The sequence below is a fragment of the Vipera ursinii genome (assembly GCF_947247035.1).
Source record: "Vipera ursinii genome assembly, chromosome: 5".
Taxonomy (NCBI): Eukaryota; Metazoa; Chordata; class Lepidosauria; order Squamata; family Viperidae; genus Vipera; species Vipera ursinii.
In genome coordinates, this window is record NC_139518.1 from 62,403,363 (window position 1) to 62,419,228 (window position 15,866).

Here is a 15,866-nt window from a genome sequence, read left to right on the forward strand (position 1 = left end):
AAAACATGTTCTGCACAAAGGATGTTATTGTATCTCCTCTCTGTTGGACATTGAGCCTTCCTAAAGCAAGTGCTCTTTTATGTGAAGTGCAAGTAATTCTGTAGAAATAATTGAGGAGTATGAGAGAATTATGGAACAGGTCATTGAGACAATAGTATGGGATTTTATTTATTTATTTAAGTATTTGCTTATATGGCCAACCATATCCCAACAGTGTATCTGAGCTTAATACAATAAATAAATCAATAAATAAAACCCAACAATTAAAACAATAATGTCCCAAGTGTCCCAAGTAAATGACATGTTCCAACCATAAACACATATCATCAACGACAATAATAGGGCCAGCCTGTTTCACTTGAACTCCTGGGAAACAGGACTTCAGGATTTAGATCTCCAGGGGAGGCTTTTCCACAAAGCAAGCCCTGCCACACAGCCAACACAGCTCCTGGATCCAACAAGATCAGGTTGTTTAACAGAGGGATCTCAGAATATGCCTCTCTGCAAGATCTGGTGGTTAGAGTGGAAACAATGGGAGAAAGATGGTCCCACAAATAGATATGTTATTCTATTTATCCAGGTCAAAGACTGTCTGTTTAATTATTTGCATGGTTTTGTCTGTTCTGAATACTACTAAGAATGGGACAGAAAAGTCACACAGAAGGACAAATCGTTGGCAATGATCTTCTGTGTGGAAGTAAACTTATCTTCCAAAATAAGCTGGGCCACTGTTTCACCTAAACCATACCCAAAAAATTATGTCTTTGTCAGAATCTCAGTTAAGTGATCTCCTTTTGAGCTCCTATAGAGGGCAACCCAGTTTCTTCAAAAGGACTGGAGTGGGAAGCTTGCAGTAAAGTTTTGATGATTGATTAGATGTCAAAACGTGAATCATCAGAGTATGCGCTAAACTGGGCACTGAACAACAATAGGCTCAGCATTTTAGCACTGAAAACTTTAATGGATGCTGGGAACAATATGTTCTTTTTGCAGCTGGCTAATCTGATGACTGCACTGGTAGCTTTCTGGAATTGGGCTGTGACCTCTTGTTCTTGCAGTATCCAGGAAGTGGATGACTAGAAATAGATGCCTAAATTTATTTTTCTAAATTTAGTCCTTTACTTACTTAATAGAATGGCTATTGATTTTCCACCTGTGTTGGTAGCATCATTTGGTGAAAAGCCACAACCTTGGTTTTGCGTATTCAGTCCACTAGAGTTGGACAACCACTAAATTTAAATAAGTAAATTAATCATAATCATATTTTTCAGACTTTCAGTTAGCATTGTTTAGGCAAAGCTCGATAGCTACTTCCCCAATTTATCTGGGGAAGAGAATAGCTATATCATCAGCACAAGAGTATATGAAAATTAATCTCTAGTTGAGTGAACAGTGTGCAAACTTCACATCTGGAAAGAGCCTGAATACATAGGGTAGGGGTCCCCAACCCCTGGTCTGTGGACCAGTACTGGGCCGCAGCATGCCAGCAACTGGTCCGCACAAACAAACAAAGCCCCATTTGTGGGATGCAGGCAGCACACAAAACCACACACTCTCTGGTCCACACACTCTCTGGTCCACAGTTCTCCACGGAACTGGTCCCTGGTGCCCAAAAGGTTGGGGACCTGTGACATAGGGGCCAGGATGCACACTTGCTTAGCCCTGTTTTGTCAAGCCTTTTATCAAGCCTTTTTGGACCCTGTTTATTTGTTAGTATGCTAAGACTAAGTAATTCAAGTAATTACCATCAGGATAAATAATTAATTCATGATCAGTTCTGCCAATGGGGATATGAACATGTAATCAATGCTCCCTGGACCCCAGAAAGTGAATTTTCCCAGAGTGCATGATAGATTTGCTGAATAGAAGAGAAATAAGTAAAAGATAAGAGATAAGATAACCTTATATACTGTATAAGGTTATTCTATCCTATCCTGTTCACCCCATCCCACCCCACCTACTGTATAGGAAAGAATAACTCATATCTGTTGATAAGGTAAAGGTAAAGGTTCCCCCGCACATGCGTGCTAGTCGTTTCCGACTCTAGGGGCCGGTGCTCATCTCCGTTTCAAAGCCGAAGAGCCAGCGCTTGTCCGAGGACGTCTCCGTGGTCATGTGGCTGGCATGACTAGACGCCAAAGGCGCACGGAACGCTGTTACCTTCCCACCGTCGTGGTCCCTATTTTTCTACTTGCATTTTTACGTGCTTTCGAACTGCTAGGTTGGCAGAAGCTGGGGCGAGTAACAGGCGCTCACTCTGTTACGCAGCACTCGGGATTCGACCCGCCAAACTGCCGACCTTCCGATCGACAAGCTCAGCGTCCTAACCCACTGAGCCACCGCGTCCCCCTTATCTGTTGATAGATATTACCAATTAAACAATTAAATTATATTATTATACTGCCAATATGAGCATCACTCAGTGACTCTGTAACCACGATAGGGTAGGACTGAGAAAATAATTTCCTACATAGTTAGGGTTAGCTCTCAACTAGCCTTTAATAATAAAGAGTAAGTGGCAAAAGAAAACCTCTTTCTGACTCAATCATTCTGTCATTTTATTGAATCCAAAAATAGGTTAATTTGAGCCATTGATGCTGCCGTTATTCTGGTATATATTTAAGCAGACTCATATCTGAAATTCTGATCATCCTTGACATTACTGCTCCCTGGTTCTTTTCTACATGTTTTATAAGGTTTTGTTTCAGTGTGCAAAGGCAAAACAATTAAGGCAACTGCTTAATAGCCTCAGTTAGAAAATACCATCATGGCTGTATTCTCATTTCAAATGCCTCTCCTGTTATAATGAATTCATTTTATTTTCATAAATATAGAGTAGACACATTAGCATCCTGAAATCTATTTAGCATCCAAAGAAAAGGATGTGCATATTCATCATGTCATCAAGAGACACTAGTTATGCACAGTAAATCTTTCACACTGCAAATCGTATTCATTCAGCAGGGCTTTTATGTCTGCTGTCCAGGAATTTAAACTAGAGTTAAAATGTGAGTGATAGCACTAATAAGATTAAAAGTCTTGCAGTTAGGAATCATGGTACTATAATCTTGGTATCAGCAAAAGATTTATGTACAGTTTTTTTTCCTGTACAGACAATGAATAAAAAATGTAGAACAAAGAAAAGAGAGGAGCTTAGCTTCAATAACATTTAACTGGATTTTTCAAATAACACTGTAGATAAAATGGTTATAGAATAAATGCTTTCCTGCTCTTTCAAGTTTACTGTAGCACATACTGCTGTCTGAAGGCCTTAAAACAGACCATGGACATTTTTCAAGTATCATCAAATAATTATACATGGTGGAAGGAACCAAAATATTTTGATAATGATACTTTCCACTCAATTGTTTCTGATTCCCAGCAATTATGTGGACCAGCTCTCTCACATTTCATGATGTTTTACAGCTTCTTTTGTTTATTTTAATGCTCTGGCTGGTGTAAAATATATATCACATACCACACTGAACCATATCTTATCAAATGTATCATTATGCCGAAAATACATCATTCCAGCATTCTTTCCCAAAGTCTTGAGGTACTGCATTTTTTTTAAAATATAATTTTCAAAGTTCAGGAGAGAACAGTGAAATCTTGTGAGGGGTGCTGTGATTTTGAACTAAGAAAGATATTATATCTGTGGATGCAACATTGCCAGACTCTGCATTAATATACAGTATGTCTATGAATTATCCTACTAAAAGAAATTCTCAATATATATCTGGCAGGCTGAGAGCTGTGAACCAAAGCTTTTGCTGTGTCCCTGCATAACAGATACAGTGCCCTTGCTGACCTTATTAGGGACACTAAGGAGACAAGTCAGTTGGGATGATGATAACTCAAATAAGCAGGGGATCGTGGTCCAAGATGAAGAACTTGTTTTGGACAGGGGAAAGTGTGAATCAGGTATTACATACCAGTCATGCAAGAAGAACAAGGCATCCAAAAAGAGAAGCCACCTTCTGGTTGGTGATTCAATTATAAGGGATGTAAATTTAGGAAAGGATCCAGAGGTTTCAAAAGAGGTCAGGTGTCTTCTAAGTGCTACTGCCAGCAGGGACAAGAAGCATATTTTTAAGATAGTCAAGAATGCCAGCAAGGAGTGTGAAGTGGATGCTATTGTACATCTTGGCACTAACAATCTGTCCCCAAAAGATGTATACTCTGTGCAGAATGATTTCCAGAGCTTGGGGCGGGAACTTAGCAGGATAGGCTGTAGGCTTACTTTTACCAGTGTATAATGAACAAAATGGAAAAGGCCAGCATTTAGCAGAATTCAATATGTGGCTAAAGGAGTGGTGTAATATGGTTATATTAGTCACGATATCTCCAATGAAAAACTGTATAAAAGAGATGGTTTGCATCCATCAAAGAAAGGCACTGAGTTACTTGGCAATAAATTCACAGATTTTCTGAAAAAATATTTCAAATGAACAATGGGGACAAGTGTGTTAATTGACACAGAATATTCCTGTCCCCGGCAATCTAAAAATTATAGGGTTATCAGTGCATGTAGCATAGATGCGTGTGGGGACAAGAATATCAACCTTGCTGTCAAGCAAAATCAAGCTTTTAACAGCAAGTGCCACACAAAGGGCACTAATCAAACAGGTGGTAAGAAAATAGGGGAACTCAGGCACCACATAGGTTATGTAGAAAGAAAACACAGGGATAGTCATAAAGGACTCAAATGTCTATACACCAACACACAGAGCATGAGCAACAAACAGGGTGAATTAGAAATTCAGGTATATGAGGGCAGATATGATATTGTTGTCATTATGGAAACTTGGCGGGATGAAACCCACAAATGGAACACACAACTAGAGGGATTTAAATTATTTAAAAGAAACAGACCAAATAAAAGAGGAGGTGGAGTTGCTCTCTCTATAAGAAATAACTACATCTCTACAGAAATAGAGCACAATGATGATGAAAACTGTCTTGAATGCATTTGGGTAAATATAAAAAAGGGGGGTGTCAATACACGTCCTTGAAGGGAAGCAAACACGAATCTCCAGCAGGAACGTGTGACAAAACAGAGGTTGCTTTATTCAGCTCCAATGCACATTGAGTGGAAACAAAGTCAGTGTTGGTAGCACATCGCTCCCAACGCTTACATAGCCGTCAGGTACAAGGGCTCCACCCTCATGCCACAGACCAACATCTGCCCACACATCCATATAAACCCTCCTTCCCCCTACAGTTCAGTTTGCTGCTATCCCCAGATGCCATCCCCACGCGTGTGTCAACCCGTCTCCCCCCTATCCGGCATGCCACCCCCAGCCAGGTAAGTAAACCAGGTAACCTCTACCCCTAACCCCAGGTGCCCAACCCCACTGCACCCAGCCAAACCAGGGGATCCGCGCCCCAAACCACTCTACGCAAACCTGAGGAAGTCCGGTCCTGCACGCTGGAACAGCTGTTCGCCGGCAGGCCTGGCAGGAGGGTCCGGTTGCTCAGATGTGTCTGCCCGCATTCCCGAAAGTGGCTGGCAGGCAGCCGAGGACCCAGGTATCACCTGGCAGTCGGCAGGCCTGGCAGGAGAGTCCGTTCATTCAGCCACACCTGCCAGCATTCCTGGAAGCAGCTGGCAGGCGGCCGAGGATGCAGGGAGCAGCTGGCACTCTGCAGGCCCGGCCGGATGGTCCGTTTGCACAACTGCACCCGCTGTAAGTCCCGGAAGTGGCTGGAGACCGGCCAACGAAGGACAACAAGGAAGGCTGACGACAGCAGAGGGAACGGGTGAGTGACATGGCCACCCGGCGGTAAGCCCCAGGCGGAGGCTGCTCGAGGCCGGACAGGAAGGTGCAAGGCCAGCACGTGAGGCTGCCCCCCCATTGAGTGTCGGGCCTATGGGGCTCGACAGGGGGGGAATGACATTGCCATAGGTGTATACTATAGGCCACCGAACCAAACAGAGGTAATAGATGAACTTTTTGCTAGTCAGTTAACTAAGATATGTAGGAAGCATATCACAACAGTAATGGGGGACTTTAATTACCCTCACATCAGGGAGACAGACTCTGCACCAAGTGGAAGATCATACAGATTCCTAATGATAGAAGGTGTTGAAACCACAGGAACCTTGGGGGGGAGAGTATGACCATGCAATATTGGAAATAAAAATTATGCAAGCACTAGTAATAGAACACAATCAAACTAGAGTCTTGGATCTTAAGACAGCTAATTTCAACACACTTAGAGAGAGCTTGAAAAGGATTCCATGCATGAAAATCCTCAAGGAGAAAACAACTCAAGAAGCTTGGGAAATTTTGAAAAGTGAGATTATAAGAGCCCAGTCTAGCACAATACCAACAAAGAAGAAAAATAACAGCTCTCAAAAGAAACCAGCATGGCTGCATAAAAAACTCTCTGATAAATTGAAAGACAAAAAGGACAAGTATAAAAAGTGGAAAGAGGGGCACATAACTAAGGCAGAATACCAGCAAATAGCCAGAGCCTGCAAAGATGAAGTGAGGAAACCTAAGGCTCAAAATGAACTAACGCTTGCAACAAAAGTAAAAAATAACAACAAAAAAAGCTTCTTTCAACATGTAAAAAACAAGAAAAAAGTTAAGGAAATATTTGGTCCATTAGTGGGAGAAAGTGGCAGGAAGATGACAAGTAATAGGGAAAAAGCAGAACTGCTCAACTCATTTTTGCATCCGTATTTACACAAAGGGAAAAATAACAGTCTAACCTATGAAAAACAGTGCTGTAAAAAACAGAATAGAAACACAAGTTAAGATAGGCAAGAAAATGGTAAGTGAGCACCTGTCCAGCCTAGATGAGTTCAAATCACCAAGACCAGATGGATTACACCCCAAGGTTCTGAAGGAACTGGCAGATGTGATCTCAGAATCATTGAATTATATCTTTCAAAGATCTTGGAGCACTGGGGAACTACCAGAGGACTGGAAGAGAGCTGATGTAGTTCCCATCTTCAAAAAAGGGAAAAAAATGGATCCAGGAAACTACAGACCTATCAGCCTGACCTCAATACCTGGGAAGATCTTGGAAAACATAATCAAGCAACGAATCAGTGTCCATCTGGAGCAGGGGTCAGCAACCTGAAACAGTGAAAGAGCCACTCAGAACCGGTTCCCTCACAAAAGGAAAAACTGGGAGCCGCAAAAAATGTGTGCGCATGTGCATACATGCGCCCATACACAGAACAGGGTTTGACTGAAGAGTGGAGCCAAGGGAAACTATGCACCTCACCTGCATATTTGAATTTTGGTTGAACTTTTTTAGTCCCACTTTTTTTATTGGAATGCACATGGCAGAGGACTGGGAGCCGCAGGAGTCGGCTGAAAGAGCCGCATGCGGCTCCGGAGCCGCGGGTTGCAGACCTGTGATCTAGAGGCAAACAAACTCATTAACAAAAACCAACATGGGTTTCTCAAAAACAGATCATGCCAGACAACTCTTATTTCATTCTTTGACCAGGTAACAAAATTAGTGGATCAGAGGAATGCTGTGGGTATAATTTACTTGGACTTCAGTAAGGCATTTGAGAAAGTAGACCACAACCTACTATTTGATAAAATAGAAAAATGTGTGTTAGATAGCATTTCCACCAGATGGCTGACCGACCGTACTCAGCGTGTGGTCCTCAATGGAATTGCATCTACATGGAGGGAAGTGTGTAGTGGAGTGCCACAGGGTTCTGTTCTGGGCCCAGTGCTCTTCAACGTCTTCATCAATGATTGGATGAGGGGATAGAAGGGGAACTCATCAAATTTGTAGATGACACCAAGCTGGCAGGAATAGCCAACACTCCAGAAGATAGGCTTAAGATACAGAAGGATCTGGACAGACTTGAACACTGGGCACTATTTAAGAAAATGAAATTCAATGGTGAAAAAGGTAAGGTTCTACATTTAGGCAAGAAAAACCAAATGGACAGGTACAGTACAGGTGGTACCTTGCTCAATAGTATTAACTGTGAGAGGGAACTTGGAGTCCTAGTGGACAATCACTTAAATATAAGCCAGCAATGTGCTGCAACTGCCAAAAAAGCCAACACAGTGCTAGGCTGCATTAATAAAGGGATAGAATCAAGATAATGTTAAGTGTTAATACCACTTTACAATGCCTTGGTAAGGCCACACTTGGAATACTGCATCCAGTTTTGGTCACCACAATATAAAAAAGATGTTGAGACTCTAGAAAGAGTACAGAGAAGAGCAAGAAAGATGATTACGGGACTGGAGGCTAAAACATATAAGGAATTGCTGGAATTGAGTATGTCTAGTCTAATGAAGAGAAGGATGAGAGGTGACATGATAGCAGTGTTCCAATATCTCAGGGGCTGCCACTAAGAAGAGGGAGTCAAGCTATTCTCCAGAGCACCTGAAACTAGGACAAGAAGCAACGGATGGAAACTAGTCAAGGAGAGAAGCAACCTAGAACTAAGGAAAAATTTTCTGACAGTTAGAACAATTAATCAGTGGAACAACCTGCCTCCAGAAGCTGTGAATGCTCCAACACTGGAAGTTTTTAAGAAGAGACTGGACAGCCATTTGTCTGAAATGGCATACAATTTCTTGCCTGAGCAGGGGATTGGACTAGATGACCTCCATGGTCCCTTCCAACTTTATTATTATTATTATTATTATTATTATTATTATTATTATTATTATTATTATTATTGTTGTTGTTGTTGTTGTTGTTGTTGTTTTTTATTATTATTATTATTGTTATTGTTGTTGTTGTTTTTATTATTATTATTATTATCATCATCATCATCATCATCATCATGGGGTGATGTACACATATATGGGTTCACAGTAAATAAATAACTGCAATTGTGAATTTGAACTTGAACATACTTTCCTTAATTTAATAAGCTTTCAAAAGCTAGTGTGTTGTGATTTAAAATTGTTTTTACAACCTAAGGGTAGGAAACTACATGAAATGAAATTGTAATTGAGAATCTTTGTCAACATGAAGTCCTCCTGCTATGTTGGATTTCAACTTCCAGTTGAGGAAGGCTTATGTGCACAAGATCAAGGGAAAAGAAAAATTAGAAAAAAATCTGCAGTCTGGAAAAATTAACAGTGTCCACAATAAGGTGAAATAACTCCCAAACGACAGTGTTTGTATGATGACATCAAAAAGAGCCTTGGTGGAGCAGTGGGCTAATGCCTCCTTAAGTAACACCAGCTGCCTGCAATTAGTGCAGGTTCGAGTCCCACCAGGCTCAAGGTTGACTCCATCCTTCCGAGGTAGGTAAAATGAGGACCCAGATTGTTGGAGGCAATAAGATGACTTTGCAAAAATGCTGCTTGGGGGGGGCGAAAGCCCTAATAAGCAGGCATATACATAGAATGAAGGCTATTGCTAAGCACATTGATTTGTCCTTAGATTGTAAGCTGCCCTGAGTCTTCGGAGAAGGGCGGGATATAAATGGGATTAATAATAATAATAATAAAAAAAAATGCCACCATTATGTACTTCCATCTCGCTGTCTGAAATATGTATGTAAATTTGTGCAATGTCATCGTTATTCACCTTTTGTGATTTGTCTTTCCCCCTTTGCCCACCGCAAAGACACCCATGAACTCCTTAATTTAGAAAATGTCAGTGAAATGTCATGTAGGCTCAGGCAAGCTATAATCAAGTAAAAGGGATCATTAGGTTACCAGCTGAGACATACAATTTATTTATTTGTTTCACACAGCGACAGAGGACAAGTAACCTGCTGTAGATTTATGTAGCCAATTACTTTACTAACCTTGGCCCCACTTCCTCAACAAGACAAGTCAACCATATAGTGATTATCCCCTCATTTTGAAAAATGTAACATTCCTATTATGCAAGACTTTCTAATTAGTTAATGGGAATGAATTTAAGGCTATCAGAATACATATTAATTTAGCTGCCATTTATATGGATGTTAGAATTACAATGGCATTAAAAAAACATTTCCTCCTCAACCTTGCTCTTACATGTTTGTTTCTTCACTATGTGTTTCTACAGAAATCCTTCACAGCATCTAGCATAACAGCATAACAACTGTGCTGAAAATCAAGCCAAGGACCCATTCAGTTCAGCATACAGTATCCTCACAGTGGCCCAGAAATTCTGCCTAGCATTATATTCTTCAACAGCTAGTGTAAGGAGTGTTATTCCTTCATGACTGGATGTAATTTATAGGTATCATGATTAGTGCCCTTAGTTAGCTTTATTTATCACACTCACATAACTTTCCAAAATAGATATTGAATATTTGAAGTCAGACAGGAATCTCTCTAATTGATATATAAACCCATATTGTATCTGAATGTAAAAACATAATCCTCAAGTACTACAAAGGAAACCCATTCAGATGACACTAAAGACTAATTTCCCTTTTTTAAAGGTCTGCACCCTTATTTTTAATGGCACAAACACTTTTACAATTAATTGATCTTTGATCTCTAGCCCTCTTTAACTTTGTGGCCCACAGCAACATTTCTTATTTCTCTGCACTATCACTAGACTCTGAAACCTCTGTAAATATCTCTTCCTTTTGTTCTTTGTTTACAGTGAGATGTATTTTCTCCCCCATATTATTGAAATGTGTTTGAGGAGTTCAAGTTTGCTAATGTTAAACTACATGTCAACATCAAAAGAAATTCCAATTATAATGACACAAAGTGTTATGAGTACTTCTGAATGTAGGAAAACAAAATAAAAATCCCTTCTTGGCCTAAACTATAGTAAGAAAGACCATGCAATAAGTTGTTAAGTACTAGAAAATGAATTGCATTGCTTGCTAGTTTTTATTAACTAGCTCTGATTCTAATACTGTAAGACTAAAGGTTATGATTAAATGGTGCTACCAAGCTGTGAATTAGGTTTATTAAGTTAAAACAACAGATGACTCTGTTTGACATATCATCTCACATGGATATCTCAACTGTCCTAATTTGGATTCAAATAGACAGGATAGAGAGCAGAATAGGTACAGCATACCAATCACCAAACGCTGCTTTTTGAGATGAAGACTAAGACAAACTGAAAGAAAAATCTAGAAATATATGCTTCAGAAAATATTAGATGTATTGAGCTAGCGCCTTAATTGGTTATTACAATGACACTAAAAACATTCAGCCTGAAGCAAATGAAGAACAATTATGCTCAATTCCAACCTTGCTTTTCTAAATATATCCACAATGCAGACTTACAGTAAATTACAGCATGATAAATTCAGAATGACTTAGTGAGCAAACTCCAGTGTTCCCATTTGCTGGTTATATAAAGTAATAGATTTATGAACTGGGTCCAGAATATAAAAAACACCAGTTAAATATTTCCCAACAGATTTGTGACTTTTCACTGTGTTATTAAATCTGCTTAATGTTATTCAGTTTTTCAAAGAAACAAGGTTCCATCGATTAGTAAACATCTTAGATACTATGATATGTGAGCAATTACATATATGTGTTGACATTTGGATTTCTCAGCGAATAGGCTGATTACTTTAGCAATACAAAGTTCATTCCTAGCTTCTCTTTTGGGGATAAATTCAAATAATATATTTTTTAGACTAGTGTCAGTGCTCAGATTGTTTGTTCCCAGCACCTGCTAAATTGGGGGTCTTCAAAGTTGGCCCTTTTATGACTTGTGGACTTCAACTCCCATAATTCCTCAGCCAGGCACATTGGCTGAGGAATTCTGGGAGTTGAAGTCCACAAGTCATAAAAGGGCCAACTTTGAAGACCCCTGTGCTAAATGGTAGCAACCAGCCAATAGCTTCCATAGAAAACCATGATGGTGTCAATATAACAACACACACACACAATGATATCATGTCAATGACATAATGGTGTTTTTGCATCACAGCATTTGACATATGAATATTGTTGTTTTGGTGCCCCATTCAGCTCATGTTTATATTACAACATTCTTAATATTCATAATTTATATTGGGATTGTAGTTGATGCTCATGTGTAATTCAATACTAGCATACTTGAACTTCTCTCAAAATCTTTTTAATAATGCAGAGAAGACAGTTCCTGTAACAGAGAATAAAAAAGGGGAATATTTATAGTTTCAAAGAGATTAGTGGGGTATAGAGAAATTCAACTAATGGACAAAACAGATGAAAGAACCAAGAGTAGGACAAAATTTCTGAAGGGATAAAAGTATACCACAAAAGTTTATGATGATCAAGTAAAGTTTGTGGTTATTCCAACGTCACAGAAGGGTACCAGGAGGCAAGAGAACAAGACATTCCGAGATATTAGCGTTATAGAAATCTTCTAATCTTTAAAAGTGGGCACTCATCTAAGTACTGGCAATACCTTCATCCCAATTTCACTAAAGAGCTTCTATGTCCTACAAGATCTAGACTAAGGCTTTAATAAAATTGACTGGCAGCACTTGTGATTATATCTTACGTCCATAATTTCAAATACTTTGTCTTACCTGAGTCCAGAGCATGTACTCAAACTTACTGCAGATTCAGAATATTCTTGTACATGGCCATGATAGAAGCAGTGATTCTAATGAGACAGAGAAAAAAGGATCAATTCCAATATTCCATGTATAATCTTATTACAGATGTATAATGTGTTCTGTTATTATTATTATTATTATTATTATTATTATTATTATTATTATTATTATTATTATTATTATTATTATTATTATTATCTGTCCTGAATTCCAATGACTGAGGAAATAATCATGCTGAAAGCATCTTTCTACCAGTTCAAAGCAAGGCATGAAATTTTTCAGGATTTAACGCCAGATTTATACGAACTCAAGGCAATATCTATGCTCTATCTCATTCAACAAAAGAGAATGATCAAACAAGTATTTAAAGCAATTCTCCTGGACACGCCTGCCCTTTTTTATTATATTATTATTGGAAAACCATGATGGGAACAGTTTGAAAAATTAAACACCAGAGCAAATTACACTGTCATTCACCTTTAGGCGCTCACTGTAGATATAAATTTTAAATTATGCAGATCTATAAGACATAATTAAGCATACTACTGCACAATGTAATAGAACCATTTCCTATTTTACAGCTTCACAAAGAAATTGATCATCAGAAATTAGAGTGGAGAGGAAAAAGGAAGAATGTTTTATCATACTATACTGGCTTGGAAGCAGCTTGCTATTAAGAAGAAGAAGTAAAAGGGGGCCAGTGCCAGCACCATGGTGAGATGACATCCTGTTTTTTTTTAAATTTATTTTATTTAAACTTATATACCGCCCTTCTCCCGTAGGACCCAGGGCGGTTCACAAGGCAATTAAGACAATATAACAATACAAAAGTTAATAACAAATTAAAATAAATTAAATTATCCTTGATTAAATCTAAAACCCTTAACTCTAATTAAAACCCCAATTACAATAGGTTAAAAATTAAAAGTTCTCAGTCCTGGCTGGAAAGCTCAAAGAGCCAGGTCTTCAGGTCCCGGCGGAACGAACGAAAATCAGGGGCAGTCCTGAGCTCTATGGGTAACTGGTTCCAGAGGGCAGGTGCGCCCACAGAGAAGGCCCTCCCCCTGGGTGTCGCCCTCCGGCAATCCTTTGCCGATGGCACCCTGAGAAGGCCCTCCCTGTGGGAGCGCACAGGACGAAGGGAACTTGATGCCGGCAGCAGGTGTTCCCTCAAATATCCCGGACCCAAGCCATTTAGGGCTTTATAGGTCATCACCAGCACCTTGAATCTTACCCGGAGGGCAACCGGAAGCCAATGCAGCTCGCGGAGCAGAGGTGTTACGTGGGAGTATAGGGAGCCCCCATCACAACTCGCGCGGCTTCATTCTGCACCAGTTGAAGCCTCCAAGTGGTCCTCAAGGGCAGCCCCATGTAGAGAGCGTTACAGTAGTCTAACCGGGAGGTAACGAGCGCATGAGTGACTGTGTGCAAGGCATCTCAGTCCAGATAGGGCCGCAACTGGTGCACCAGGTGAACCTGGGCAAAAGCCCCCCTGGTCACGACTCCTATATGATCTTCAAAACTGAGCCACGAATCCAGGAAGACACCCAAGTTGCGAGCCCTATCGATGGGGGGTAACACCTCACCCCCCATCATTAAAGGTGGAATAGAATGATCCACTCGAGATGCCTGTATGCACAGCCACTCAGTCTTGGCAGGATTGAGTCGAGCCTGTTCCTCCCCATCCAAACCTGAACAGCCTCCAGGCAACGGGACATCACGTCGAGGGCATCACTGAGTTGGTTTGGGGTGGGAAGAAAAAGTTGGGTATCATCAGTGTACTGATGATACCCCACCCCAAAACCACGAATGATCTCACCCAGCGGCTTCATATAGATATTGAACAGGAGGGGAGAGAGGACCGACCCCTGAGGAACTCCACAAACGAGAGACCTCGGGGCAGACCTCTGCCCTCCCATCAACACTTACTGCGAACAACCCAAGAGGTAGGAGGAGAACCACCGTAAAACAGTGCCCCCCACTCCCAACCCCCTGAGACGTCGCAGTAGGATATCATGGTCGATGGTATCAAAAGCCGCTGAGAGATCTAATAGGACTAGGACAGAGGAACAACCCGTGTCCCGAGCCCGCCAGAGATCACCCAGGCCTGAAACCCGATCGGTACGGGTCAAGATAATCAGTTTCCTCCAGGAACAGAGGAAGCTGATGCGCCACCACACTTTCAACAACCTTCACTAGAAAGCAAAGGTTGGAGACCGGATGATAGTTATTCAAAATAGCTGGATCCAGGGCAGGCTTCTTGAGAAGGGGTCTCACCACCGCTTCCTTCAAGGCGGCGGGAAAGACACCCTCACTCAAAGAAGCAGATATCACTGCCTGGAACCAGCCTCGTGTCTCCTTCCGAGCTGAATAAACCAGCCAGGAAGGGCACGGGTCCAATAAACAGGTGGTAGAGCTCAGCCTCCCCATAATCCTGTCCACCTCCTTTGGAAGTTCCTGAAGGATTGCCGCTTTTCAGCTGTTTGGGGGATCTGTCTGCGTTTCAGACAGATCAGAGCTGTCCTGTAGGGATGAAGAAAAAGGGAGGCACAGTTTTGGCAGCACAGGAGAGATCGCAACCTCCTGGAGAGCTGACGGAAGCTTCCCAGACCAGCAGCTGTCAGACGGCCATTGCGAGCCGTCACAAGCCAGGGCGGCCACTTGGAAGACCTTGAAAGTAAGTTTGGAGGATTGCCTGGGTGAGAAGATTGAGAATCCTTAAATACTGGAAACTGTGTGTGGGGGGGAAATAAGAAGAATTTGAAGCCGTGGAGAAGTGGGGGAGGGGAGCAGATTTTTAAACTGCTCCTCTCCTGGAACTGCAGCGGTGGATAACAATGGAAGGCAAAAGAAGGCAATGAATCAAGTATCTCGGCTGAGAATACCCTTGAAGCTTAAGAAAAAAAGGAACAGTAAGTGACCTTGAATGACAGCTGCTGGACTCACTGATAAGAAGTTTACAGAGTCTGTTGTTGTTTTTTTAGTTTGTGGAATGGTGGATTGTTTTTTACTTTGATTTTTTTTTCTTTTGGACTAAGGCACAGAGACTCTGAAACGAACAAAGAGCGTAAGCTGTATGGATTAATTTTTCTTTTTTTTTTAGATATAAGGATATTTGGCTTTTTCCTTCTCTTTTTCTTTCCTTTTCCCTTTGTCCTCACCTTTACTTGTCGCTGAAATTTTTCGTACCCTTTTTTTTTTGGAGTACATTTGGATTATAATACCCCATCGACATTTGGATTACAAACTACTGGAGAAAATGAAGAAGACCACAACACACCCAGCAACAGCTGCCCTAATATCACAGAGTCCAGTGGCACAGAAATCACTGGACAACACAATGCAGTAAGATAGATCCAACACGGAATTGAAAAATATTATACTGGCTCTACACACA

At 40.9% G+C, this 15,866-nt stretch overlaps 1 protein-coding gene across 1 annotated transcript in view; it reads right to left on the reverse strand.

Annotated features, from left to right (window-relative positions):
- The window catches only part of ADAM12 (ADAM metallopeptidase domain 12), a 306,835-nt gene that overhangs the window by 111,195 nt on the left and 179,774 nt on the right, over positions 1–15,866 (reverse strand). Inside the window, exon 5 of the mRNA XM_083364104.1 lies at positions 12,440–12,516. Within this exon, the coding sequence (XP_083220230.1) occupies positions 12,440–12,516 (77 nt within the window). The remainder of the gene's footprint in view (positions 1–12,439; positions 12,517–15,866) is intronic.